The following is a 27,950-nucleotide window of genomic DNA, read 5'->3' on the forward strand; positions in this document are numbered from 1 at the left end:
ATTCATGATAGCTGACTTTGTTTTCGAATTCCTCACGGGCAGTTTGCCACTTGGGCATAGCGAGTGTTCAAATATGAAAATGGTTTTCTTATTAAAATGATGTTTTAATGTTTCCCGAGACTTGTTATCCCCAAGTGGCAAACTGGCCGTAAGGAATGCGAAAACAATGTCAGCTACCTTGAATATATTATCAGGCACAGGGTTTTCATTGCAGTCGAAAAGCGGATGGTAGGAAGTACTCAACTTGGCGGTTTTATTTATCCTCAGAATGGGAACCTACTGTGACGAAAACTGGTAAGGGGTTTTCTTAGATGTTCATTTTTGCTATGCTAAGATTTTTTCGAAAATAAATGAACGAATACGTGATAGTTGAGATGAATATAAAACATTTAATTTTACCTTGAACGCGTTATTAAATTTTGCTTCTTGTTGCGCTGTCTGTATTTACTGTAGGTTTCTGATTACTCACTTTCTTTTTGATAAGGTTGTAGGGATCATTACCCTTGCAGATGACCAATAGTTTGGCTTCACTGTTCCGCTATTTGTGCGTCAGTTGACAAGAATGCATTAGCGTAGCATTTTTAGATAAAATTTTACCAGCATTTTATGCAGCGAGTTGCATGGTCAGGATTGTCATGAAACTTCTTGATACAAAACTTGAGAGCTCTGAGGCTTATTTGCTAAAGTTTAGGAGAAATTTGTCGTCGGGTTTTAAATTTATGGACATTTTTGGTAAAAACTTGATTTTGAAAATCTGTTCAAATCTCCAAAGTTTTTATTCCGACTGAAAATCGAATGCCATTTTTCGTAAATTCAAACATTTTTCATTCAGGACGCAAAAATTCGAAGAAATCGGTGAAATCTTTCCTGCCAAAAAGCGCGATTCAAAAATGCAACCATCACGTAAATAAATAGGTTCGGGCCACCTTAAAATCGCGTCTAATATAATTAGGTAACCATTCTTAATAGCATTTGCTAAATTTCTAGTTCCGATCTCTTTTCCGTGTAAAAAAAATATACGTTTTATCGCCTTGGAAAAAAATATCTTTCGAACTAAGTAAAAAAATATCGACTTCCAACCTCTAAAACAGTTTTACAATACCAACTTATGCTTTGGAAAAAGTAAAACTGTAAGGTTTTTTGGCCACTTCTCTAAGCTTTAAGTTCTAATTCACAACAGCCAGCTGCAACATGTGTTTTCCAGGCATAACACGTAATTTTTAAGTACTAGATTTGATATGTTAGTGGACCTACCTTCGGAGCATTCTGGACCCTGGAAAACTTTAGCACAAGTGCAGTTCAAGCCTTCATTTTTGCAAATACCACCAAATCGGCAAGGGTTATCCGCACACTTGTCCAGCTCTAAAACATGATAATTAAAAAATAAATTTAAAATATATATCTTAAAAAAGGAATTAGATAAATGTTTAAAATCATCTTAAGCCTTGTAAATAGTTATTTCGATTTAAAACGAGCATTATTGACAAAAATGAATTTCTTATTAACATTGAACAAAACAAAATGGCAACTATAGGTGTTCTAGCATAGTCCAGTGACCGACTATTAGGCAAACTCCCAATGCAACCTGTTTTGGGATCGCGCGCAAGTAAAATTGGCGAAACACATACCAATTTCCCTGAACTTTTTTTTGTTAAATAAATCGGTCTCTGGGTTATGCTAAAACAATTAGACGGCTTGCACTCGGTTTCTAACGACTTTTAGTAGTTGACTCAGGGCTTTGCCTCTCGCCAACTATCAGCTGATAGGAATCTCGAGCTTGCCGTCTAATTGTTAAACATAAAGTAACTTAAAGCAGCGAAATTTTTTACCCCGACAGATTGTTTCTCTAACTCCACCAAAGGCCTCTTGAATATCGTTGAATTCAGCTTCAATTACATGAGCCTCGACATCAAGAGCTATCTGCAAGAGCTGCGAACGATCGTAATTTTGACCAATCCCGATAACATAAGTGGTCACACCAGTCTCGTTGACGAGCGCTGCTGGCTGCGTGACGTCATCAGTGGATACTCCATCTATGATTACCACTAATATTTTGGAAACATTGGCTCGGACTGTATCATTGCTGAACAGAACTCTGGCTGCATCGTTTAGAGCTTGGCCAGTGAATGTTTCGCCGCCAGGATACGTAATGTTGTCAATTGCCTCTTCTATGTCCATCTCACTCGCGAACTGGTTTAGTGTGAACGCAACAGTTGAATTTGTGGAGTAAACAATGACTCCGACACGAATTGCCCCGCTTGAGACATTGAATGAGCGAATAAAACTCTTCGTGGAATCTTTTATTAACTGGAAGTTGCCCTGTCCGTAGAATTCCACACTCGCAGAGCCATCCAGTAGAAATCCCAGTTCAATCTCACTGAACTTGCAATCTGAAAGTTAATTAACTTCCTTGTGACACGACATAAACTTACATCTAAACGTTAATGAGTATTCTCAGTGCATGAGCTTGACATTTTTTCAAAACCCAAACTAAATCACACTTATATTTTCCTACTGTATAGCTACTAAAACTAGTATGCAGTCAACTGTTGACCTAGCAACTACAATGGTCGTCAAAAGAAGTTGAGACAGCTGGTTGAAATGAGTACAGATTTTAATATTTCCATGTTTCTACTTCAAATCAGATGTAGATTATCAACCATCCCCCTCCTCCTATTCACAAACGAAGCAAGTCTTGCAGATGGCAAATCCAACATTGTTTCGTGGGAAGAGGTGAGGGGTGAAATCTGTCCGAGGTACTCAAAAACAGCCGAGTGTCTCAACACATTTGGCGCTCATTGTAGCTACATGAAGTAACCACTCCGCAATTCATATGGTTTCAAAATGATAATTTGCTACAGGTAAAGTGTAACATATGATAGGGAGGCAGGGAGGGAAGTGTTTTTTTCATATTAAGTAAACTAGAAAAGGACTATTATTTTGGCATGAGATGAGAGAACAGCGTATCTATCAACAAACAAACAAAGCGCAAGAAATGATATTTTTGCTTAAGAACACTTAAGCTTGTTAGCTGCTCTAAGACATGTCAAACAAGCCCATGTATTACATACACCTTATTAGAGGATTTCACAAGCAACACGCGCAGCTACATGTACTTAACGAGCGATAAGTAAAACGCCGGTCTGCGAGTACCATGTGAAAAACCATTACTTTTTGCTATTTAGCTTCACAACGGGGACACTAAGGTGTACCACGCTCTGGTATTCCCCCTGTTCTCTTAACGTTATATAGTAAAATGATGTAACAGTGGAAAAATAATTACCCTTACCTAAATTACAGTTCTTTCCACTGTATCCATGTTTGCATTCGCATCTGTAGTCACCGTGAGTGTTCACACATGTTGCCCCGTTCTGACAAAGGCTGTTGTGACATTCATCAAAATCTGGTGTACAAATGCATTATAGTCATCTTCTTACCTTAGTGCGTATTTCATTGCTCTTTTCAATGATATATTAATTGTTTGACGGTGCCTTATTGTTTATTTTTGGTATATTTTTAAGTCATGTGTTGTATGTACCCCTTGTGAGAGCTTTCAAACCGTCATCGTCGCCGTTAACGTAAAAGATAAGTCTGATTTTTAGAAATAGTTCGACTAGGCCTACATTCTGGCCAAGTTTGAGAATTTTGGATTTTTTTTTCAAATTGCACTGCTTCAGGCGATATTTGTTGACGGCCGCTCTTAAGTTAAAAACAAAAACCTTTCCTTAGTTAGCAATCGGTTGTTACTCACCATCCTCGCACCTTTCCCCAACAAATTTTTCACTGCAAATGCACTTAAAACTCCATTCCATCACGTCCTCTACGCATGTTCCGCCATTAAGACAAGACATTGCGTGACACGGACGGCTGGTACTCTCTGAAATTAAAAAAAAATAAAATAAGGCATTTTAAGCAGAAGTGGCTCATAACTCTCGGTGCTTTACGTCGAATTCTGTAGCATAAGGCGACTAGGAGTATTGCTACTCCCCCCTGGATGGGATTGTAGTCCTTCGCAGGTTACCCCCCAGCATTCTGTCAGGCTGCCCCAACAATTCACTGGTACCCATTTACACTCGTGGTAGAGAGAGGCACTATGAGAGTAAAGAGTCTTGCCAAGAACAGAACACAGTGACCCCTGCCTGGGCCTGAACCCCAACCGCTCGATCTGCAGGTCGGCGCATTAACCATCAGGTCATTGCACTTCCCAAAAATTTTAAAATACAAGTATTAACTGCAAGAAGGAAATAGATACTTAGTTCTGGTCATACTAGTACTAGTGTACCTTGACAGTTGTCCCATAGCTTGTCTCTGTCAAAGTCATCAGTTGTTGCACACCATGGTTGATTATGGTTGTCTTTTATACAGGAATATATCATTTCGCCTTTATACAGAAATGGCAAAACACAGCATTTGCCTCTTTTTGTTCTGTGGCTGCATCCTGGCAAAAAATAATAATAAAGAATGACAATAAAAAAATGAATTAGTCAGTCAGCCAGCCAGCCAGTCAGTCAGCCAGCCAGCCAGTCAGTCAGTCAGTCAGTCAGTCAGTCAGTCAGTCAGTCAGTCAGTCAGTCAGTCAGTCAGTCAGCCAACCAGCTAGCCAGCCAGCCAGCCAGCCAGCCAGCCAGTCAGTCAGTCAGCCAGTCAGCCAGCCAGTCAGTCAGTCAGCCAGTCAGCCAGTCAGCCAGCCAGCCAGCCAGCCAGCCAGCCAGCCAGTCAGTCAGTCAGTCAGTCAGTCAGTCAGTCAGTCAGTCAGTCAGTCAGTCAGTCAGTCAGTCAATCAGTCAGTCAGTCAGTCAGTCAGTCAGTCAGTCAGTCAATACAGGGATGTGAAATCCAATACAGACATCATTAAGTCAAAATTCAGGTCTACAGTTCCATTCCTGACTTGCTTTGACTCATTCTTGAGTATGAGGACCACAAACACTAACGTTTCTGGTCATTGTTCAAATGCGTTAGAAGTTATCTAAAATATGCCCTATCCACGGAAGTACAGGGACAATTTGACCGTGGATTGGGTTGTTTTTAATCAAAGTTTTGTTTGTTCGTTTGTTTGTTTGTTTCAATCAAAGTTGTGAAAGGTTATATAGAGACAAATAGTTTTCATTTTAAACATACTTTACTTTTCAAACTCATTAATAAGACGGAAATTAGATATTTCTTCATAGTTTTTAAATCTTTCTTTTTTCCTTTATAGATTTTACTACCGTTTTTATTGTCTTTTTTTTTTTTACACATTTTTTTTGTAAAGCGCCATGAGCATATAAGGAATGGCCCTATATGAATAAAATTATTATTTTTTTTAAGTTATTATTCTATAATACCTATATTTACCCAGCCCTATCCCCCACCCGGGGGCAAGGAACTAAGCACCTATATTTATTGCATTCTGGTGCTCGACCAAAACCTGCAAAATAGACCGTAACGGCTCCTGTAATTATACTGTCTGTTGAGTAGTGTAGAAGAAATAATATCACAACCGTGGTGTTTGGAAATGTATTTCTTCGTTTACTTCTTATCTTTAGTTTCGATTGAGAAGATGTATAACAACACTTGTGAGAGTGCTTCATCACATTTCCAGACACCTCGAAGTTCGCCAAAAATACTCCGCTGCGCGTCTTATTTTCAACTCTCTTCTCGGTGTTTGGAAATGTGATGAAACACTCTCTCTCATGTCTGATTTTTTAACTTCTAAATACTGACCATCAATTACTTGTTCTCTATCAACCGTAGTTGTAACACAGCCCTCGAGATCTGTCCGGATGCAATAGCCTTCGTTTGTAGCTAAAGTTGGATATTTAGGTTGCAGACTGACTGACTGGACAAGTCGAGGAGGAGAAAAGTCATATGGCCGAGGTATGTCATTCAAATCGTCATTAGTTTGTCCAAACAGCTACAAAGGATAAATATAAACAGATAAAATAACCTTTTTAAAGAAAGTGGTCATAGCAAAGCGCACTTGACGAGCACCCATCCAGTTTAGTAGTAGGAGAGGGGTATTCAAGGGAACACCTGTATGATGAGCCTAATGAACAAAACTTGGTTGTCAACAAAGCTCAGATGACATTCATATTTTGTTTACATAAAGCTTTGACTGCTTTGCGAGAAATTGATGTTACAAAACCATATAAAAGTCGAAATAGTAGGCAGGATGCGTGTCACATAATAACATAGTAAATGACCTGTAGCTCGCCACTACATCTAAATGGTGCTGTTTTAAGCCCTCAGTTCCCTGCAAAACGACGAAATTCTACAAGACTCTCAAAATTTAGCTGAGACAATTGAAATTATGATCGAATTAAGTACTAAAAAAGAACTAACGCCGAACGGGAAATTATTGCCATGGAGTAGCCAAGGGTGGTTAAGGCAAATTTTCTTCCGAGTTTTTCACTCAAACTTCTAGGCATTTTTGTGTGTATATATTTCAAGCTCAATTGACCCAGTCATTCTGATCTGGGTATCATTGAAATAACGTTTCCTCCTGTAGAGACTGAGTATAAGTGATGCCTTTTTCAGACTTAAGTGATGATATCAGAAGTGGAACAGAGGGCAACGTTCGTCTCGACCGGTTTTGGTCGGCAAAGGCGCGAACGAGTTATAGTGAGCGTGTACTGTCAACACTGAACTAGGGCGGGGATGGTCAAAATACATGTATGAAACAAAGTGTTTCAGAAATTAAGATGACGAGGCTTCTGAATTTTCTGACAAAGTAAGGTAAAGTCTGCGTTAGAGCCTAGTGGTCCGTCAGACCAGAGCTTTATAATCCTGGTTTCTGTAGCATTTGGAGGCGCGGTGGCCTAACGGTTAGCGCGCTGGACTCCGGATCGAGCGGTCCGGGTTCGAGCCCTGGCCGGGGTCATTGTGTTGTGTTCTTGGGCAAGACACTTTACTCTCATAGTGCCTCTCTTCACCCAGGTGTATAAATGGGTACCGGCGAATTTACTGCTGGGGGTAACCCTGCGATGGACTAGCACCCCATCCAGGGGGGAGTAGAAATACTCCTTTTCGCTTCATGCTACGGAAACTGGGATAAGCTCCGGCCTGATGGGCCACTAGGCTCGTATGCAGACTTTACCTTACCTACCTACCTTCTGTAGCATTAAGCAACTAGACATATTGTTACTCCCCCTCCCTGGATGGGATGCTACAGCTGTAATCTATTGCAGGGTTGCGCCCAGCATTAAATTCGCCGGTACCCATTTATACATCTAGGTAGCAAGAGGCACTACGGGAGTAAAACGTCTTGCAAAGAAGACAACGCAGTGACACTGGCATGGGCTTGAACCCGGACCACTCGATCCTGAGTCCAGCGCATAACCATTAGGCCACCGCGCCTCCTATTCCTCGTAAGGATAAAGGAATAATATTTTCAGTTTCCAGCTGCATGCTAGAATAGAACACAGTGCTTTACGTCTTAGAAAAGCTTGACTAGAAGGCTACTTTAACATGTCAAGTTATAAGTGTCCTCACATCCACAGAATGAGGGAAAACCTAAACTGATCGATCCGATTGCCTTCCTTATAATTATAGATGTTGTCTTTGGCGTCGTAGTGGGCGTAGCTTCTTAAAGGGACTGCGTCACGGTTGAGTTTAGTCTATTTTATAACGTTTTTCCAAATATACTCTCTATAAAACTAATGTTAGCGAAGAAGTTACTTCTATGGATCCAAATAACAAAGCCGTATAGCTTCGATTCACTATCAAAATTTTACGGACGTTACAAACAAGATTAGAGAGGTTAAGCATGACGTTTATTTTTCCCGCGAACGGCAAAAATTCAACTTCTGCCGTCTACCGTTTGGCGTTCGTACGCGGAAATGATTAGTTTTGTGCTTGTCGTGAATGTGGGATTTTCTCTCTATTTTTATGAGGGATAAATTTTAGAATTCAATAAAAAGGTAACAAAATGAAAGGCAAGCTCACGTTTGCCGTTTGCCGTATAACGTCATGCTTAATCTCTCTATTAACTTTGAAAGTTGTTCAGCCTAACAAATTTTCAAAACCCATGTCGCAATCAGTTTGAATCTTCTTCAAATTTTGTCCATCCGTACCTTCTTTTGTATTTGCTGTGTTACTGAAAAGTTTATTTGCTGTTTTTAATGATTATTTTTCTATTTCACTCAATTTGATGTAGATTTTCTTATGTCTAAATTTGGCTAAAATCCGTGAAATGATTTTTTTTTTATATTCCCTAGAATTTTATATCTGCTAGCCACCTGTAATGAAACAAAATAAAGTCCCTATACTAAAGTAAATGTACCACGATAACTTACCAAGCACGAAGATTCCTGTGTTTTTACTTCGCTAAAGTGACTTCCATTTAGGCTATAGCTAAGGCAAAACTTGTACGGCCATTCACTCGCATCCTTGGCGCCTTGCACTTGCACTTTGGTAATGTTAAAAGGCATACCTATAGAGAAGAAAAAGCAAGTTTGCTCTAAAGCAAGCAACAGATGTTTCTTGTGATAACAGTGCGACGGCTATTTTGATCCTTTGCGGCACTGACTTTCGATCCGTTGCTCATTTGTGAGCGTTCCGGCAATCCTTTGCGAGCATTAGGGCAATCCTTTGCGAGCATTTGGGCAATCCTTTGCGAGCCGCTGACCAAAATCGAGATTTTTTCCAGTACCGTTCACTAAATGCACACACCGTGAAGGAGGTTTGGATACCCGGTCTTTATTAGCATAGATTTTTACGATTTTATTACGCCGTTTACTCCGTTGTTTTTGTTTCGATTGAGAAGATATATCAAACACTCAAGAAAGTGTTTCATCGGCTATCCAAACACCTCGAATTTCATCAAAAAACTCCGCTGCGCGTCGTATTTTCAACTTTCTTCTCGGTGTTTGGATATCCCGATGAACGCTGTCTCTCGTGTTTGATATATTACTTCTTAATTGGCATAGTGCTTTTTTAACGATTTTTCAGTCTCTGTTTTGTCATTAGCCTTTATAAATTTTGACTGAGAAGATATATCAAACACTCGAGACAGCGTTTCTTCACACTTCCAAACACCTCGAAGCTCGTCAAAAATACTCCGCTGAGCGTCTTACTTTCAACTCTTTTCCCGGTGTTTGGGAATGTAATGAAACACTGTTTCTTGTGTTTAAAACATTACATAAAAACCCCAGCTTTCTACTTTAAGGAACGGGTATCATTTTAATGTTCTGTGTTATTTATTGACGGACTAGTTGTAGTAAGAATCAAAGGAAAAATTTTAAAGTTTATAATAAAACGAACACAATATTAATTCTTGACAGTAAATTTTTTTTGTCTTACTGCAGATTTCGAAATAAGAAATAAAACTTTGGTATTATTTGTTAGTGAATGATAGCCGATTTATCAATACTTGGCTGGTGTTATTAAGTGAATAGATGGACTAACCTAGATCCACTTTTAAGACAGGTTCGGAACGTAGTTCATTGTCATCTGGTAATGGACACCAGGAAAGATTTCCATCAACCAGAGGGGGACCAGTCAAATTTCCACGGACACTTGTGTAGTTGTATGTCACAGTGTTGCCCGCTTCTCTTAAAATTGAAATATGCGTTGCTATAAAAGAACAAAAAGATGTGAACACTGTTAAAGGGGAACTATCGCAGGAGTTGCTGCATTTTTGGTCAAAACGGTCACGGTGCTAAAAGTATGGTGAAGTACCTTTGCTATGTATTGAACACTAAGATGAAGATATTGGGTGAATTGTTGAAAGAAGAGCACATGATCATTTAATATCACAATGATAAATTTGCGATACTGTTCATGTACATCGAATAAGGTAATAGTCAACACACCCGAGTGCGTTATTGAGTTATTTAAGCAAGCAGGAATTTTTAAGAGCACGAGGGAAGTGTATTGGCAAGGACGAGGCGCAGCTGAGTGTGTCCAAGTGTTCGTAAAATTACTCAAGTGCTCTCTAACTCAGAAATAATTCATTAGTCCCAACACATAACCGTGATGGTGGTTTGGAAATCAGATCTTAATTTTCAAAGATTTTTACGATTTTATTTCTCCATTTTCTCCGTATACGTAGTTCAAGTTTCGATTGAGAAAATATATCAAACACTCGGCGAGCTAGTGTTTCATCTCACATCTCCAAACACCTCGAAATTGGTAAAAATATTCGGCTGCGCGTCGTATTATAAACTGTCTTCTCGGTGTTTTGAAATGTGATGAAACACTCTTTCTCATGTTTTATATATAACTTAACAATCAAGAGGAGCAAGGTTGCTATTTAAAAAAAATAACGCGCGCTCGAACTTGTTACATAAGTTGCATGCATCACAACTCGTGACGTAGGCTGCGTGCTTTATGGAGCTTTAATGAACTCGTACTGACCAATTGTAGCGCGCACAATGTTTTGAAATGTCCATTTACAAAATAAAGTAGAACAGCATCTTACACGCATTGAAGCTGCGAAAAACATCGATTCTGAGGCACATTCCGTCGCCCTTGAATGGCCTCCATGGAGCAAAGTTCAGGTATTGAGCTGTTAGCGCAGGAGTGACTGTGACTTCGGTTTTGCCATTAGAGCTTTGATTAGAGAGGTTTATCTGTAGATTAACAAGATTATCAGTTGTTACAAACACATGTACAGTGTACAATGACACACCGATGAAACTTTAATAACGTTAACAGCTAAAGGGCATTATCACGGGAATTTCACTGATTTTTTTAAGTCAAAACGGTGCTAAATGTTTGAGTTGGTACCTTTACTCACGTGGGAGGTGCGGTGGCCTAATGGTTCGTGCGCTAGACTCCGGATCGAGCGGTCCGGTACGAGCCCTGGCCAGGGTCATCGGCGTTGTGTTCTTGGGCAAGACACTCCACTCTCACAATCCGTTTGTTGAGTGTGTTTTTCAGATACTATGCCTGTTATAACGTGTGCAGTGGATAAAATTTAGGCTAACACTGTCAAGTTTTATTTCTTACTAGACAAGTTGAAAAAGTTCGAATGATCTCCTGAACTCCACCACCGTCGACAGAAGAAGCAAAACAGAAGTTGTCGGCATAATCCTTGGAACCTTTTTTACCTTGCACAGTCAGCTTAGTTAAGAAAACTTCCCGTCCTGTGAACAAATACATCAAATTAATGTGTTAGTCTTCCTTACATATAAAAACTATTGGACCACTCTCATAACTTTAAAGAAAGTCAATTCACAAAAAAGTTCACTTAAAAATGAATGGTACTATTAAAAAGACTATGGCAAAATATTTTAGTTCCTTTCTTATGCATAACAATTACTTTCCATTAAGGTAATTCCCTTGAAATAGAACTGCTCATAGATTTCCAACCAAACTTTGCCAGTTGGCTGATAACCTTAAGGGAAGTTAAATTTTGAAATAAAGAAGGGGGGTCACCGTATTCGTTTAGGAGCAGGAAGACCTTGTATTTACCATATAATTCCTTATATTTCCTTTGCGAGTACTGGCAAAGTACACGTTTTCGGTGATAATGTTTTATTCTGCCATAGAAATTGATCTGCATTCATTTTGTAGAAAGAATTTGATCGCTACTTTCGAAATAAGAGAAAAAAATGATAGGTCACCGGCCGTACTCGTTTACGAGAAAACGATGATTTCTTTCTCTCGCGAGCCAAGCCGCATTTGTGCGCGCGCCAATTACGCGTAAAATTCTGCGCAGTAAGGATGCGCAATGCAATACTAGGGAATCACCTTAAGCCTCAAAATAATAGTTTTTGAGGTAATAAAACACCAAAGAAGTAATAATAATCCGAAAATAAACAAGCATGGTTAATTACGACTAAGGGAGATTAAGATGGATTATAAACGACAAACTTGAAAAATTTGGCCATTTTTTTCACTTCTGTCTAGGATTAAACACTTGTATTGTTTTGTAAGTACTTCATATGTTTGGCTGGGTTATTTGATACTTTCATTATTATTTCATATTTGACAGAAATGAGTGTTTTGGTGAATTTTATCAATGAGGAAACTTTGCGATGACTCTCATAAAGAGCGTGCTTCTCATTTGCTTTCAGTCCTGGATTTTTCTTTTGGATGCGTCGTCTGTGGCATAGCTCCTTTAAAATATATGATGAAACAATGCCAGAGGTAGCAATTTCAGAGATGGAGTAGAACCCCAACTTATGACTAGCCCATTAAGACGGATTCCGCTGAAAGTTCGAGCAATGAGTGCGAAAATTAAGTACCAAAAATCCACTCATAGCACGGCAACATTTTGTGTACTATTGAATATATGTTATCGAAATTCATTTGTCTTAGTGACCCCGCAATTAAATTCTAAAGCATTCTCGAGAAAATTAAAGTCAAACCTCGTAAAAATGTTTAAAACGCGCGCCATTTTGTTTTGAACTGGCGCAAAACGTCCGTTTTAACTGAAATATAGAAAACTTCAAATCCATTTTTCTCTCGCGGGGTCAGCTCGAGTGCTTAATTTTTGGCAGGGTTTTGTTAGCTGTACTAAAACTGTTGCCATGCCAAGAGGTCTTTTTGGTAACTTTATTTTTGCCTGTATTGCTCGAAAGTTGTGCGGAAACCATCTTAATAAGACCATTTCATTACCACATGTAGGACCACTTTATTTTTGGCCAGAAGAAAAGCTTAGTTGGAAATTTACTTGTTCTAAAAACCTGCTTAACCCAACAACCCCTTTCAATGCCGTCTGATTTTGAAGGTCCGTTAGGGGTCAGATTAACTCGGTTCTACTGTACACTAAGATGTTTTTAAAGTCAGTGTGACAGTACTTGATCCGTTCCAGAGGTTGTGGTTTCTAATCCATTCTTCATCATCATCTGTCCTTGTCGCGCAATTGGACGCATAAGGCCTACACAGCTCAAATATTTTATCCTAACATTGGAATTTTTTTTTCTTCGTGACCAGGACTGTTGTACCTTACTATTCTCTCAGCATTCCACAAAAGCCTATATCTAATCCAGTAATTCTCTCTCAGAAGGTCTGAAAGTCTAGTCATAGCTGTTTAGTTCACACAAAGTGGACCAACGGTACTGATAAGGTTACTAAGCATTATAGGCACGCAACGCGTACAGAAAGCACAATGTGAAAGAGGGTTTTGTGGCCATAGCCCTTTGCCTGAGAACTTCGTAAAAATGTTACTTAGCATTATAGGTCTACAATGCGTGCAGAGAGCACAATGTGGAAGAGGGTTTTGTAGCTGTAGCCCTTTGCACAAATAGCAGGCTATTGGTTCGAGACAATAAGAAATTGTTTGCAGGAACTATGTCAATATCCTTCTGACATGACTAGTATATCCCCTCAGTTTGAAAGAGTTATTGTCTTACCGGACTCAATCTCAAGTGTTCGCTTCGAGTCACTATCTGTTGGACACCAGGAATAGTTGCCATCTAACAAGGGGATTCCCCAGGATTCATTGAATGAGGAGCCATGGATTGTTTCACTTGACAAGTGGATGAGACTTTCACTGAGCAGGTTACCACATTTGGCTGTTTTTAAAAAGAAAACAGTTTACAAAATTGTGTTGTGCACAAAAAATACTGCATTATAACTACAAATTGCCACTTTTCTAGAGTATTTTGGTTTTAGTACAGTTTAGTTTTTTGGAAACAACTTTGGTTAGCATTAAGGTTAGGGCTGAAGATCAGGTTCTGTTGAATGCATTTGTTACAAGCCCTCTTGGTTGGAAAATACTGGTTTTATGGACTGATTGCTGCAAAACAAGCCAAAACTCAAGTCCACTAGTGGCGTTTGGGATTAAGCAATTACCCATTTAGTAGGATACAATGAATTTTTGAAAATTAGGCCTGGGCTTACTTTCGGTGCATAATTTATTTTGAAAACCCCATGATGAAACTCTCTTAACCTCTGATCCCAGGGGGGTACTCAGGTATATTTTGGGTGGGTATGTGCCGCCCAGGTCTCCAAAGTAGCACCCTGTTTTAGAAAGAATTTGCATTCAAAATGATACCCCGTTCTAGTAAAAGGTCAATTTTTTAACACCCCGTTTTGGCTGCTAATAATTTTAAAACTTTCGTATGTTCGAAATGCCATACCGTTCTAGAAATTGTCTCTAAAATGGATACCCCCCTTCTAGATCGGGAGCCCAAAATCACGACCCCGTTGGGCTGCACATACCCGTATACGCATTTTGGGGGAGTAGCCCCCCCCCCCCCCCCCGGGCATCTGATGGAAAACTTAAAACAAGTTCGACAATCATTAAATGAACATGTAGGGGGCTTTGTAATCAGAAAAGTTACATTTTGCTTTAGGAGCCACAGAATAACTTAATATTAGCCCACAGGCTTACATCTGGGAAGGCTTATTTATCAAAACAATTATATTTATGGGGGGAAAGGGCTTATATTACCATAACAGAAATACTTATATTTGCTCCATGCCACAGAAGGACGCAGTAAAGTACCTGTGGCACCAATGGCTGGTCAACTTCCCTAACTTCACCCCTCCACCTCACCCACCCACCCCTCCCACCTAAAAAGGAAACTCCTTAGGACTGGAATTCCCTTGTCATAGTCTAAAGCTCCATATCACTTAAAAGTTAAACAAAGTTTTGCAAAAATTATTTATTATTTATGCCTGACAATGTACAGACCTTAACAAAATAATTCTCAGTGGACTACCATTATTAATTCACCAACCTCCAAGAAGGTAAACATCCTTTCCAAGAACACCACCCAGTCCATCTGGAGCACAGGTCCCGGGGCCATATATGCTATAATTCAGATGAGCATAAGGACCAGAATGGCAGGCTCCTCCGTCCTGAAGAGCAAACACTTTGTAGCCCATCTTGGCGGCTTCCAAAGCACATTTTTCCATAGGGTTGCTCCTTGTTGTGAAATTACCATCAAGGTAAGTGGCATTTTCTGACTCCAAAGATGGAATAGCGGGAGTGACGTTGCTGTCGTTAAAACATCCCAGGGATATGTATTCTGGTACAGACTTGCCTGTATGGGTAAGTATTTAACACAAGTAAGGTCACTAGCAGTGATCATCTTATGGTTTTAGTGTGTTGGACTCTACAATGTAGATCAAGATGATCAGGTTTGAACCTGGCAAGGATCTGGACCCTAGACAAGATACATGTACTTTCTATACATACCCTCCCCAGGGAAAGGAAAGGTAAAGTCTGTTGTCTAGCCCAGTGGCCCATCAGGACCAAGCATTAAGCGACTCTAAAAGAGTATTTTTTATCCCCCGTGGATGGGATGCTAGTCCATTACAGGGTTACCCCCAGCAGTAAATTCGCCAGTACCCACTTATACACCTGGGTGAAGACAGGCACTATGAGGGTAAAGTGAGCCCAAGAACACAATGCAGTGCCCCCACCAGGCCTCGAACCTGGACAGCTCGATCCAGAGTCCAGCGCACTAACCATTGGGCCACTACACCTCCCATTTACCCTCCCTACAACTACAGATATGAATGCCGGGGCTGTCTCCAAAAACCCTGGCAAATATAAGCCCCATGCTATATTGACTTGGAAAAAGTTGACAGATATACTTTCTCACAAAGAATTTCTGAGTCAGACATAAAAAGTGGCCTGACTATACATAAAATGATGGAAATAAAAGATTGACATTTTTGATCAGCAGGCCTGACACTCAAGTCGAAAGCATGAGAGATAGCAGGTATAAAGGTCTCAAAAATGACTAGTCTCCAGGCCTCCTAAGAGAACTCGGTCGTAATTATTTTCCAGTGAAATCACACCTTTGGCAAGAATTTTAAGTTATAGCAACAAAGAACCTTAAAGAAAACACGCATTAGCGGTTCATGTCAGGCATAAATGAGGCGCTCTCTTAACTCTCAAATTCAGGCATTTTTTGGCTAAAATGTTTAAGGCTTTAAGAAACTTTATAAGACGTACGTAGACTTCCCTTAACTTGAGAAGTAAAACGAAATAGTTAAAAAAGATGCACGCACAAGCTAACCTGCACATTAGCAGCAACCTCGGTTTTTCTGTTGCAGTAAGATATAAATCTGTAAATCGGTTGCCAGAGTGCCATGTTCACGAACATTTTGGCAATTGAAGTTTCGTACTAAAAATCACGATTGTTCGCCCTCATGTAAAATTGAAATATAAAATTTCACAAACCAGCTATGACCATTTGGATGGAATTGATCCTAACGAGCCAAGGACAGATGATCTTAATTCTTTTGTTCAGTGACCTTCATTTGTTGTGATCTCTTCCGGCCGCCATGTTTTTATAACAACTGCTGACCAGTTTGCTCATCGACCCATGCGATGTCGCCTTTCGCTCCAAAAAAAAAAAAAAAACTTGGTAACTTTGAACCAGGAGGGCAAAACAGTTCGATTTAATTAATAGCTTTATATTTTTATCTACTTACTACAATGAAATAATTGAGAACAAAAACAAAACAAAAAACAAAAAACAAAAAAAGAACAGTTCTGGATACAAAATCGATCTCGAGAAACCTCTTGCATATGACTATCGCTTTATGCCATCGCACGACCGGCAGGATCTGTTGTTGTTTCGCGCGATCGAACAGAAATCAAGTTTAACTTAACAAAAAATCGCCGCGTAGAACACAAAAGCAAAATACTCCCGTGCAGTTAGAATGGAACACTACAATGTATAAACGAAAGAAAATAATTTAATATGATGGGATCTATTAGATTTAGTCAGACAGAAATTTCTAATTCTTATAATATACAGGGCCGCTGTCAGTCTTTGCTTCAGTCTTTAAGCTTTGCAGTAGGCGGAAGCCAGAACTTAAGCTTCTTCTCTCTTGACCTTTCTCCTCCCCAAACCCACTCATCATATCTTATATTGTCTTAAGATCTGGTTTGTTAATGTTTATTACAATTTACAGGTAAAATTGCAAAACATGTTTATACATTTCCTTGTTTTAACTTACTTATCTCACAGTTGTCTCCGTAGAATTCCAATGAACAAGTGCAGTTATATCCATCCGGAAAACTAGTACATTTGCCATTGTTACGACACGGAGAGCTTGCACAGCGGTCAGCAACTGGTGAATAATAAATTTGTTTCAATGGAGCGTTTTATAATTGAATAAAACATCAATTTCAAATGAACTTTTCGCGCGTTGCTAAGGAAGTGAAATTTCACTTCCGGCCAGTGACGTCAACCCTGCGAGAAAGCCATTCTCGGGCGAGCCCAGTAAATTTGAACAGTGTAAGTACTGTTTACTGTGGTTAATTTTAAATGAGGTTAGTTTTAAGGCTGTGCTAGCCCAGCTCAGTGTGCGCTTAAATGTAACTATTGAGCAGAACCTTTATGTGATACTGTTACATGTTGTACGAGCTGGTCTGTGCAGATGAAACTCTTGTGTGTGACCATTCAAATGGAAGCTATTGAGCAGTACTTTCAATATTGTCCTTTGCACCCGTTTTTTGGGATGTCACGCAACGCTTGCCGGTGACATCTCAAAACCCGGCTGCGAAGTGTACTATAATTTCATTTCGTACTGCTTATTATGCTGATGGTTCTAACTTTTAAGTGTGTGAACGAAACCCTAGTGTGTGACCATTCAAATAATCATGCTATTAAGCAGTACTTTCATGTGGTACTGTTTATTATGCTGTTCAAGGTGCTTCTAACTGTAAAGTATCTGGATGAAACCCTAGTGTGTGACCATGGAAAAGAATTAGCTATGGAGCAAATCTTTAGACGGTGTATTTTCAATGTTTGTGTATTTGAAATTTGGTATTTCACTCTTAATATTTAAGGTAATTCCCTAGAAATAGAACTGCTCATAGATTTCCAACCAAACTTTGCCAGTTGGTTGTTTACCTTAAGGGAAGTTAAATTTTGAAATAAAAAAGGGGGGTCACCGTATTCGTTTAGAAGCAGGAAGACCTTGTATTTACCATATAATTCCTTATATTTCCTTTGCGAGTACTGGCAAAGTACACGTTTTCGGTGACAGTGTATTATTCTGCCATAGAAATGGATCTGCATTCATTTTATAGAAAGAATTTGATCACTACTTTCGAACTAAGAGAAAAAAATGATAGGTCACCGAACTCGTTTACGAGAAAACGATGATTTCTCTCTCTCGCGAGCCAAGCCGCATAGAAAAAAGCCGCCATTTTGTTTATGTGCGCGCGCTAATTACGCGTAAAATTCTGCGCAGTAAGGATGCGCAATGCAATACTAGGGAATCACCTTAAATAGTACACTTACCTTGACATATTTTCTTAGCCAAGGGCGTTGCCAAATTTTTCAATAAATCCGTCGTGTCAGTGGCTTTTGAGAAATGATGGTCATCGGGATCAGAAGCTATCTCTTTCAGTTGACCCAACGAGAACTGGTCTCCAATACCCACAGCGAAAACGGTCGCGTTGGACGTTTTTAACTGGATTGTGGGAATAGCAATGTCATCATCAGACCTATGTGTAGTTATAAGAACCACCACGTTTACGGCGCCTCTTTGAGTGTCATTGTTACTCAAACGCTCTTTAACTGATTCCAGTGTTTTTCCTAAGAGCACTTGCGTGCTATTTGGAAAACTTGGCGCTGTTGAATTGTCTAATTCTTCTTTAGTTTTGTAGACGTTCGTCTGGTTTCCAAATACTGTAACAATCCAGGTTTTGTTAACAGCCACATCAAAGTTACTGGAAACATTGAAGACAAAATTCACAATATTGTCGAAGTTGGCATCGCCCATCTTGTTCGACCCGTCCACAGCAAACGCCAGGTTCATTTTGGCGGAACAAACTGAAGTAAAGAATAAAAAATACTTGAGCTAGTTATAAAATGAAGCTGTGAAACAAAGTTTTTTTTTATTTTTTTTTTTACATTTTGTAATAACTTAGTTGTGATAGAAGTATTGATGTACGAGGACTTCACCCCCAAAAATCAAATAAATGACGTCGTAATAACGTCAAATTGTTTCATTATGGCACTAAAATATCTGTATTTATTGTAATTTATTTTTAGTTATTTTTTCAAAAATAGCTCTTAGTCGGCATGATGTTCCCGTGTAATCATTCAGTCAGTCAGTCAGTGGGTCAGTGAAGTATGTTTGTTTGTCACACCAATCAGATTTCAGGTACTATCAGAACCAATCAAATTGTAGTTTATAAGGGGGAAGCAATCTGACACAGTTGTAGTGAGCGATTTGGTTCGAAGATTTTAGATTTGTAGGAGGCGGAATTGGTGAGTTGTGAATTAACCCTGGATTAAAAACGTTTTTCGTAACGCTCCCCTACTTACAACGCACACGCCGTGAGCAAAAGGCCCAACACTAACTTGTTATTCTTCTTATTCGAGCGTACGTTTGGAGAGGCTAGCTTTCCTGGCCGTAGTAAAAATTACATATAACATTTGCACAATGTAGATTTGAAGAATAATGTTGTCGTTACTTTTGCCGTCCGCTTTGCGAAGTTCGTTGGGAAATTAAGTTTGTTACGAAGTTGCCAAATAGGTTGCGAGTTTGCGAATCAAATTGTGAGCTTCGATACAAAGTTCCCAACTTCGGCCCGAATTTATTAAAACCTTCTGTAATTATGTTATCAAAAAGGGCTTTGCTACGCTAAACTGTTGGAAACAAATGTCATAAAAATGAAAAACGTTTATGTTCAGCGAGCGGTAAACATGTCTCGAACAAATTAGTCTTCCCTATCGCGTCGCGTCGGCTTCGATTAAAATCAATTTTATATATGGGTAAACCATCCAGTTTCATCCGGTTTACAAACGCAGAAGACTTGAAATTGAAGACAGTGAAGATTATGCCTCACAGAAATCGTTAAATATGTGTTTTCATACAAAAAAGTTAAAATTTGACCAAATTTCTATATGCATAAAATTTATTTATCGGCAAATCACTTGCGTGATCGCTGATGCGAAACGTTGTCTCGCACTTCAAGCTACTTCAACCTTCCTTGACCAGTTCTAAAATCATCTAGTTCAGAAATCGCCATGACTTTCGAGCAACATGTCTTGTTTCTCCTCTACCAAACTTGAAAAGTTCAGTCGGGCCGAAGTTAGGAACTTTGTATCGAAGTTCGCAATTATATTCGCAAAACTCGCAACGTAATTGACAACTTCATAACAAAGTTTCCAATTTCCCAACAAACTTCGCAAAGCGGGCGGCAAAAGTAAACTATAAAAATCAACTGTAAAACATCTCGTTCAAACATTTAATGAACCGGTACAAGTATTAACTTTGCTGTTAAAAGCAACTACGATCGATAGCAAAAACAGACTAAGAGGTGCCATTCCGTGACAATTTGATAACTCAATTAGTTCTTGTTTGTTGAATAGAATTTACGTTGTGAATGAACGAAAATCTTTGTTGAACAGTTCTGACAGGAAACAATTACTCCAGGTGTAGTGCGCTTTAAAGAACTTTCTCGAAGAAAGTGGTTTTTGATTTGATTCGTTTATTACTTCGTTTATTATAGTACTTTTCGTTCAATGTCTATATGGAGACGTGGCTTTTTTCTAGAAAAACAAGGGTATCGTGTTACGTTCGTTTTAAAAAACAAAGGTGTCATGTTACAAAAGTGAGAAAAACAACAATATCATGTTACAGTGCTTGGCAAAAAGCCAAAAGTATTCCGTAACAAACAAAAGTAACACGTTATGGTTACTAGAAAGCTAGCAACAAAATAACCGCTTTAAACAGAATAAGAACGTGCCATTTTGTGACATTTTGATAATTGAATTAGTTTTTGTTTTTTCAATTAAATGATGAAAATTTACGTATTGAATAAAACAGTTCTGATGTATCAAAATGCACGTGAAAATTATTTTGTTTGCAAGCAAATTTTGTGCAAAAAGTGACTCCGTGGGCTGCCACACACAAATAGCTCAACCCATGGCATAAACCATCCCAACAGGACAATCACCCAGTTTCACCCCAAGCCACCCCATAAATTGAAAAAATAACTCCTGCACGCTTAGCGTGCCTATGTTCAAATTAGTCATCCTGTGCGACTTGTTTGATGATCAAAGCGTTAGCAAGGGTTTTAAAATTATAGGTAGCTTGCTTTTGAAGATTAGGTTAGGATTAGGATTTATTTTGCCCTATCGCCACTTTCTAGTTTGTTTTAAAACATTCTCGTCCCCATAGCCCCTTCCGCTTCCCTTAGCCAGCGAGCCTTGGCAGGAGAAACGAGAGGCTTTGGGGACATAGGATTTTTGAATTAATTCAATTTTTTTATTGGCTGTTTGAAAAATCTTGAACGGAAGTAAAAAACGCCATGACTCTCCCACACAGTATATAGAAAAATCATGAATACATTCATGAAGACCGGAAGTCCCAGAATCTAGGACTGGAAATCCTTTGTCTCCAGAGCCCTTCGTTTATCGTGCCAAGGCCCCGCCGGCTAAGAGAAACGAAAAGGGCTATGTGGACGAGAATGGGTTCATAAAATAACAAAGCCAGCTTGTGCCCCTTTTTTTGTTGAAATTATAACATTATGCAAAACAATTGGCCCTGTCCCTAGGCGTTTTCGGCTCCAAGGTGGTGGTCTGGTCATGAGAGGTGACGTCATCGAATAGCACTTGCCTGGCCGGCTTAGAATCCTTTTACAACGTTACGCTTAATCACGTCACCCTTGTAACTTTGTCAAGCAAAAAGTTACTAAGTCTAGAAAATGCTAGCAGTTTTTTATCTTTGATATTGTTTTTGTTGTTTTATTATTTTACATTGTGTGCTTGTTGACGTCTTTTGTGCTATAGTTAGCGACTAAGAATTTAAACTATTTGCCGCTAATTGCATGCTACTGCACGTATTTCTAGAATGAGCGATATCCGACAGGACGTCACAAAAGCAAAGTCGTCTGATAATTAAGTGTCGCTTGAGTTATCGTGTTTTGTCGCTGGTGGATGATGCGTATCTCAAAATGCATGACGAAAGTATGGTATAAGAAACTTTTGGATTGTATCAGAACGATATTTACTTTTATATTAACAAAATACTACTCAGAAATTAAAGATAGTCTTATCAGACGATTGCATTTTGCTGTTGATTGTTTAACTGTACCAAAAAGCTCAGACAGCGCGTGTTAATTAGTAATACACTAATACATTCATGTTTATGAACAAAGAATAGAAAGAACGAAAATTCTATAACGCAATGTTGTGTCAAATACATGATTGATCGAAAAATAAGCGGCTACAAATGGCATAAAAAGGTCCTGTCTAAACCCTCAAACACTTTATTTCTAACTGCCACAAAACAAGCCTGGCTATTTAAGCAATCAATTTAATGTTTAAAAACTTCGCTGTTGAACTGTAAAGCGCGACTTAACTTTGAAACTATTCAACTATAGTGTTTTACACGTCGCTTTGGTACACAAAGCAAGAAAAATTCGTTTGAACCCATTTAACAACAAATGACCTAACAGTTGAGAACATCAATAACTTTACTTAAATCCTCTTTTCTTTAACTTTTTTCAATAAATGTTGAGGTGTGTGTTTATTTTGTTGTGAAGCTAAGAAATTAATAACGTTTCATTAGACATTAAAAATAACGATTAATAATAACTTTCGTTGTTGCGTGAAGAACACGCATCCATGCATGCAATTTTCAATTTGTTAAAATCACCAAGATTTTCGTTGCAAAGTTTTATACTTTTGTTTTTTTTTTCTTCTTCGAATCTTAGCTGGCTTTATGCCACTCCTTTCATATATTTTTATTTGTGTTTTGTTTTGTACAAGGTGTAAAAAACGTGTCATTGTTTATAGAAGTCGCATATCGGTGGGGCACTTGAGAGTTTTGCATAATACACTGAGACTTGTTCCTTTTAAAAGCTACAACGAATTTCAATGAACAAAGAACTCAAAACACATACATCATGTAACAATAACTTCACTAACCAATACCAATGCAAAATTTGTTTAGCTAGCCGAAAGCCCCCCAAAACAAATATTTAATCCAGCACTTCAAGAAGGGCTGGTCTTCGATTTATAGACCTCTGGGGCAATATCAATCCAAATTTAGAAAACATCAATTCTGCGATGAGATGAAATTATGAACTCAAGGTGGTTTGTTAGATTGTTTGTTTGTATGTTTGTTTTACATGAAAAGTCCATTGCATTGTTTAAAAGTTGTTAACACAATACCTAACGAAAAATCAACCAAAGAACTATTGATCACAAACAAACTCGTAAAGTATCATTGACATTGTTAATTAAAAACTTCAGTTGAAACATTAAGAAGACCATACCTTCACCCTTTGTTAAGCTTATCCACAGAAGTAATAACGAGTTAGCAGTTAATAGCAAGTATAATAGACCTGTATTCTTTATCCAGGCCATTTCTGCCAGTTGGAGTCAAAAGTGACTTGGTGGGTCGATCGCTACGATGATCGATGGTTTTTTAGCGACAGTGTAAATATTAAAAAAATGCAACAAATCTACATATTCATTGTTTCTAGCTATTAACTGAAGCATAACAGTCATGATATATAGTTCTGACAAAAGAATAACGGAAATTTCTGGTTGCAAAGATATTTGGCGACGAAGTGAGCTCTTAAAATAAACTTTCGACAACAAACATTCAATATCCTAGAGCTTCAATCAAATAACCGCTCCCTTATTTAGAATAAATGAGATTGAAAAATTAACCAGTTCATTGTTCAAAAAGCCATCTTCAACGTCAATTGAACTAATCTATGAAAAGAACCAATATAATGGAAACAATCTCGATCGACTAAGCCACTTTATCTGTTGTTTACCTGAGTGAATCTCTCGGAGAGAGGAATAAGGTGTGACTAAATATCGAAGTATTAATGAAAATTCTTTCTTGCTATAAGTATTTCTTAATCATATTTTTTTCTTTCTGCTTCATTGGAAAGTCGTTAAGTATGGGTTAGACTGGTTCTGTGCTTTAACTGGCCCTACGGGCTCGCCAAGATGCTGCAAGATCGCCTTGTAAATATATACAGCGATAAATACTCACTAAAATATCTAACAAGATATACGTCATTTTAAAACACATTTAGAGGAAGAGTCGTAAAGTATACCAGTTTTTCATAGTTATTGTATCAAAGGGTCTTGAAAGCACATGCAAGTGTTGTAAATATTTTTAAAAACACAACAACGCTTTTCAGTTTCCGGAACTTGTTTCGATGTTTCAAACATCATCATCAGCCATAATGAATATATAAAGATTACAGAATGATCGTTATTATATGTAACAGCCTATACAATGAGCCTTTATAAATTCAAATAAACGTAAAATGCAAACTTATTTTAACTAACCAATAAAAATTTAGAAAAGAACAATACTGAAAAACCACTAAGCTGTAATAGAAACATTTGTAGGCACTTATAACTACAATTTAGCTAAGTATCTTTGCATTGTTCTTTACTCAAGCACCACATCTCCTCAGAGTTTTGTGCTACAGATAGGTTTTCTTTTGTTAGAGAAATTCAAGACATAGATTTCAGTGACATGCTTTTGGTTTCATGTGATGTTATTAGTCCTTTTACTAATATACCTTTGTCTGAAACCATTGATTTAGCTGTGAATGCAATCTTTGATAGCAACACTGAGTCGGACTTAAAACTTAGCAAAATTCAACTTAAGGAACTTTTCAATTTTTATATATTCATTATGGCTGATGATGATGTTTGAAACATCGAAACATGTTCCGGAAACTGAAAAGTTATTACATCATAGTTTAGTTGTTTTCTTTCAAACTCGATGAGTTACACACACAGAACGCCTCAAGTACATAACGACTCTTCAGTGAACCGGGGAAAAAAAACTAGAAATACGTAAATGATGTAATAAACGCTCACTCTCAAATAAACGCCTCGTATCTAATAAACGCCTCCCCTGAAGTGTAAAGTTTGTATTAGACGCCCCCCTCTCATAAACGCGCCGTGTCTAATAGACGCCCCCCCCCCCCAAAAAAAAAAAAAAAAATCACCTCAAAAACCAAGGAAATGCTCAATAGAGTAAAAACACGCAATATAGGTTAGTTTCTTGCTTGACTCGGACATCGAAGAGGCCAACAACGCCAACATGGTTGACCCCGATCACGATGAACATCGATATCGAACTATGAACGACATCTCTAGGCTTTGCATTAGCGCAGATTAGATTAGATTAGACTCCTACTCACAAACTCTGTTTTGAATCTTACTCCACTGGCAAACTACGCATCCTATTTGTTTTGTTGACGTTGTTACAGTTAAAGTGAAATAAACGCTTCTCTTTAATAAACGCCTCATATCTATTTAACGCCTCCCCTAGGACCTCTAAAATTTAATAGACGTTCCGAGCGTTTATTAGATCATTAACGGTACTTAAAATAATAAAGAATTATATTTTTATGAGTTTTGCAGTATATTAGCGCGTCTGTAGGCGAGTCTGTAGTGCGGGTTAAAGTACAATTGACGAGTAAAATTGGAAAACGATACTACACACTTAAATGTCTAATAAGGGATTTATTATTCAACGTTTTCTTTTTCCCCAACTACTGACTTTTAACCGTTTTCGAATATCTTTCGAATTCGCGCGGTCAAGAAGAATAACCTCCCTGTTAGTCATAACTATAACACAATTATCAAATCTTGATTGATTGAATTGGTTCTTGATTGAATTGGTTCTTAGCATGCCCTATTTTTCACCCAATTGGAGCGGGGGCAGCTCGAGTGTCCAATAATGAAATGTTTAATAACAAGGTGTCCAACAACAAGGTTCACATGCTGCGCATGTGCGCGCTCTTTACTTCACCTGCCGGTTCCTTATTGTGACTAAATACTCCAGTCAGTTTCAAAAATGGCCTTTTTTGTCACAGGGATGATAGATCGTCAACAGGCTTCACATTGTCTATTTTTTTTCCTTGAATTTTGTCGTCCAATTCTGTCTGTAATCAAAACTATGCAAAACTCTCGAACGTGATTGGTTATCAGCAGCCCGATTTGAGCACTAATACGACACTGTACGCGTCATGCTTGTAATTGGACAGTATAATAGGACAGTTTACGCGTCATGCCTGTGTAATTGGACAGAACGCGTCATTTTGCGCGCGCTGTTGTGCATTTTGTGGAGTAGACTGTTATGTTTTCCAGTATTCCAAAAGACGTTTAACTATTTAACCAAAGATTAGTTTGTTTCTCAAATTTTTTTCCATAGTTTTTAGTTGGTAACAGGTCTTCGTGTCGTCTAATTTTGTCTGTAATCATACTCGTGATTAAACAAATCGGACTCCCGCTTCGCGGTCGTCCGATTTTGTAAATCACTCGTATGATTACAGACCGAATTGGACTCCACTCAGTCCTATTACCATTATTAATCATAGTTGTGACTACACAAATCAGACTCCCGCTACGCGATCGTCCAACTTTGCTAACCCACTTGTATGATTACAGAACGAATTGGATTCCACTTAGTCCTATTACCGGCCCGGTCTTGTGGAGTACAAATATCGTGACATATTTGTACTTGCTTCGCGAGCTGTAAGTACTCCACTGAGCACAGCTGGAAAATAAGTAGTAATAATGCCCATCGCTAATGTACGGACCATTATTTTCCTGGAAGGGTATGAAAAATATTTTAAAAAATTGTATGCAGCGCCTAAAAAGACAAAATAAGTTGCTTGCAAACATGATATGTATTAAAAAAATCGTTTGCATTTCGAAAAAAAATGTTTGCAGATGTGCATAAATTAAAAAAAAAGTTTGCAAAGGAAAATTTTTCATACCCCACCCCCCCCCCCCCCATCCAGGAGTATGTTAATTACGTACCAACGGCACAATTCTAACTTAAGGAAATTACTTTCCCTCTAACCCATGAAAAACTCAACTCAAAAGCAGCAGCTTCGTTTCAGCTTCTCCTCCCCAAAGCTCTCTATCTTCCTGCACTGCGGAAGAGGCTATAGCCCGATAGTTGACTTGTAAGCTGTAACCAGGTCGTATGAAATAACAGACAGAAATGCAAACTTATTTTGCCTTTGTTAAACTTACCTATCTCACAGTTGTCTCCGAAGAATTCGGGTGGACAAGTGCAGTTGTACCCACCAGGAAAACTACTACAATTACCACTATTACGACATGGAGAGCTGGCGCAGTTGTCAGCTGCAGTAACTGATGGATAAAAGAGAAATTGGAAAGCATTTAGTGGAACATTTTAACAAATTTTTTCTCCAGAATCTCCGTCTAAGAACAAAATTGGCATAGCTTGACCTAGTTTGCTTTTATGTGGTTCTGCTTATTATATTTGTACAATGTGGTTCTAACTTCAAATGTTGTATGGGACCTTCCAAATGAAGTTATTGAGCAGCATTTTCAAGTGGTACTGCCTATTACCCTAGCAAGTAACCGCTGGGGTCTTTTATGGCCCTTCCCAGGGTTTCATTTGCCTGACACCAACAATACACCCTAAGAAGTAGAGTGTAGGAAGAAGAATTCAGACTGTAACAGATATTTTTTTCTATTAAATTAACGTTTAGAAGCGAAAGCATGCACGAGGCGTAGTGATGTTTTTGGCGATTATCCCACACTTTCCTATTCTCCTAAGAAGACGTTCATTTGGCTCGTCACGCAATCTATCCTCCAGGATTTGGAAATGCCCTGTTATTGGTCTACGTAAATAGCCGTTCGTTTCAGAAGATGTTCGTTGGGAAGGAAAGATTGCGTGACAAAGAACGCCTGCGTACGAGGCTAACACTTTCCTGGCTTCACACGCAGAGGTTCATTTAGCTGTTCAAAATTGATAAGAGGGCCAACAGCCGTTCGGCGTGCGCGCACTCGTCAACTAAGTTGACATCCGGTGTATTTAAAACTCAGAGACTTAAAGGTGGTGCAGAATGCAATGGCGCCGATCATAGATCTTTTTAGCTTCATATGTAAATTGCCCATTTCAAATCATATGATTGTCTCTAGAGTATTTTTACTTTATCTATCTACAAATTATTTATTCATTTCCACGTGGATTTTTTGATTTTGAAAAAATATTTCTCAAAGGTAACGTCACATGGCTCGAAATGGGTCAAAAAACAAACAAAGCTGAATAAAAAGACAGTACGA

General features: G+C 38.5%; 1 protein-coding gene across 2 annotated transcripts in view; it reads right to left on the reverse strand.

Moving 5' to 3' along the window:
* The window catches only part of LOC144628270 (uncharacterized), an 82,479-nt gene that overhangs the window by 44,258 nt on the left and 10,271 nt on the right, over positions 1–27,950 (reverse strand). Inside the window, exons 4-18 of one of the 2 annotated variants that reach the window (XM_078486340.1) lie at positions 26,889–27,008; positions 18,144–18,677; positions 16,852–16,965; positions 14,613–14,918; positions 13,281–13,442; positions 10,930–11,066; positions 10,400–10,550; positions 9,385–9,552; positions 8,274–8,410; positions 5,704–5,893; positions 4,283–4,438; positions 3,752–3,877; positions 3,290–3,403; positions 1,830–2,390; positions 1,255–1,362 (exon numbers count right to left, since the gene is read on the reverse strand). In XM_078486340.1, coding sequence (XP_078342466.1) covers positions 1,255–1,362; positions 1,830–2,390; positions 3,290–3,403; positions 3,752–3,877; positions 4,283–4,438; positions 5,704–5,893; positions 8,274–8,410; positions 9,385–9,552; positions 10,400–10,550; positions 10,930–11,066; positions 13,281–13,442; positions 14,613–14,918; positions 16,852–16,965; positions 18,144–18,677; positions 26,889–27,008 — 3,084 coding nt within the window. Of the gene's footprint in view, positions 1–1,254; positions 1,363–1,829; positions 2,391–3,289; positions 3,404–3,751; positions 3,878–4,282; positions 4,439–5,703; positions 5,894–8,273; positions 8,411–9,384; positions 9,553–10,399; positions 10,551–10,929; positions 11,067–13,280; positions 13,443–14,612; positions 14,919–16,851; positions 16,966–18,143; positions 18,678–23,137; positions 23,243–26,888; positions 27,009–27,950 lie in introns of those variants that run through there. The other variant, XM_078486341.1, reaches the window with a different exon arrangement.

This window comes from Oculina patagonica, chromosome 10 (assembly GCF_052425735.1).
Source record: "Oculina patagonica isolate OP01 chromosome 10, crgOcupat, whole genome shotgun sequence".
NCBI lineage: Eukaryota > Metazoa > Cnidaria > Anthozoa > Scleractinia > Oculinidae > Oculina > Oculina patagonica.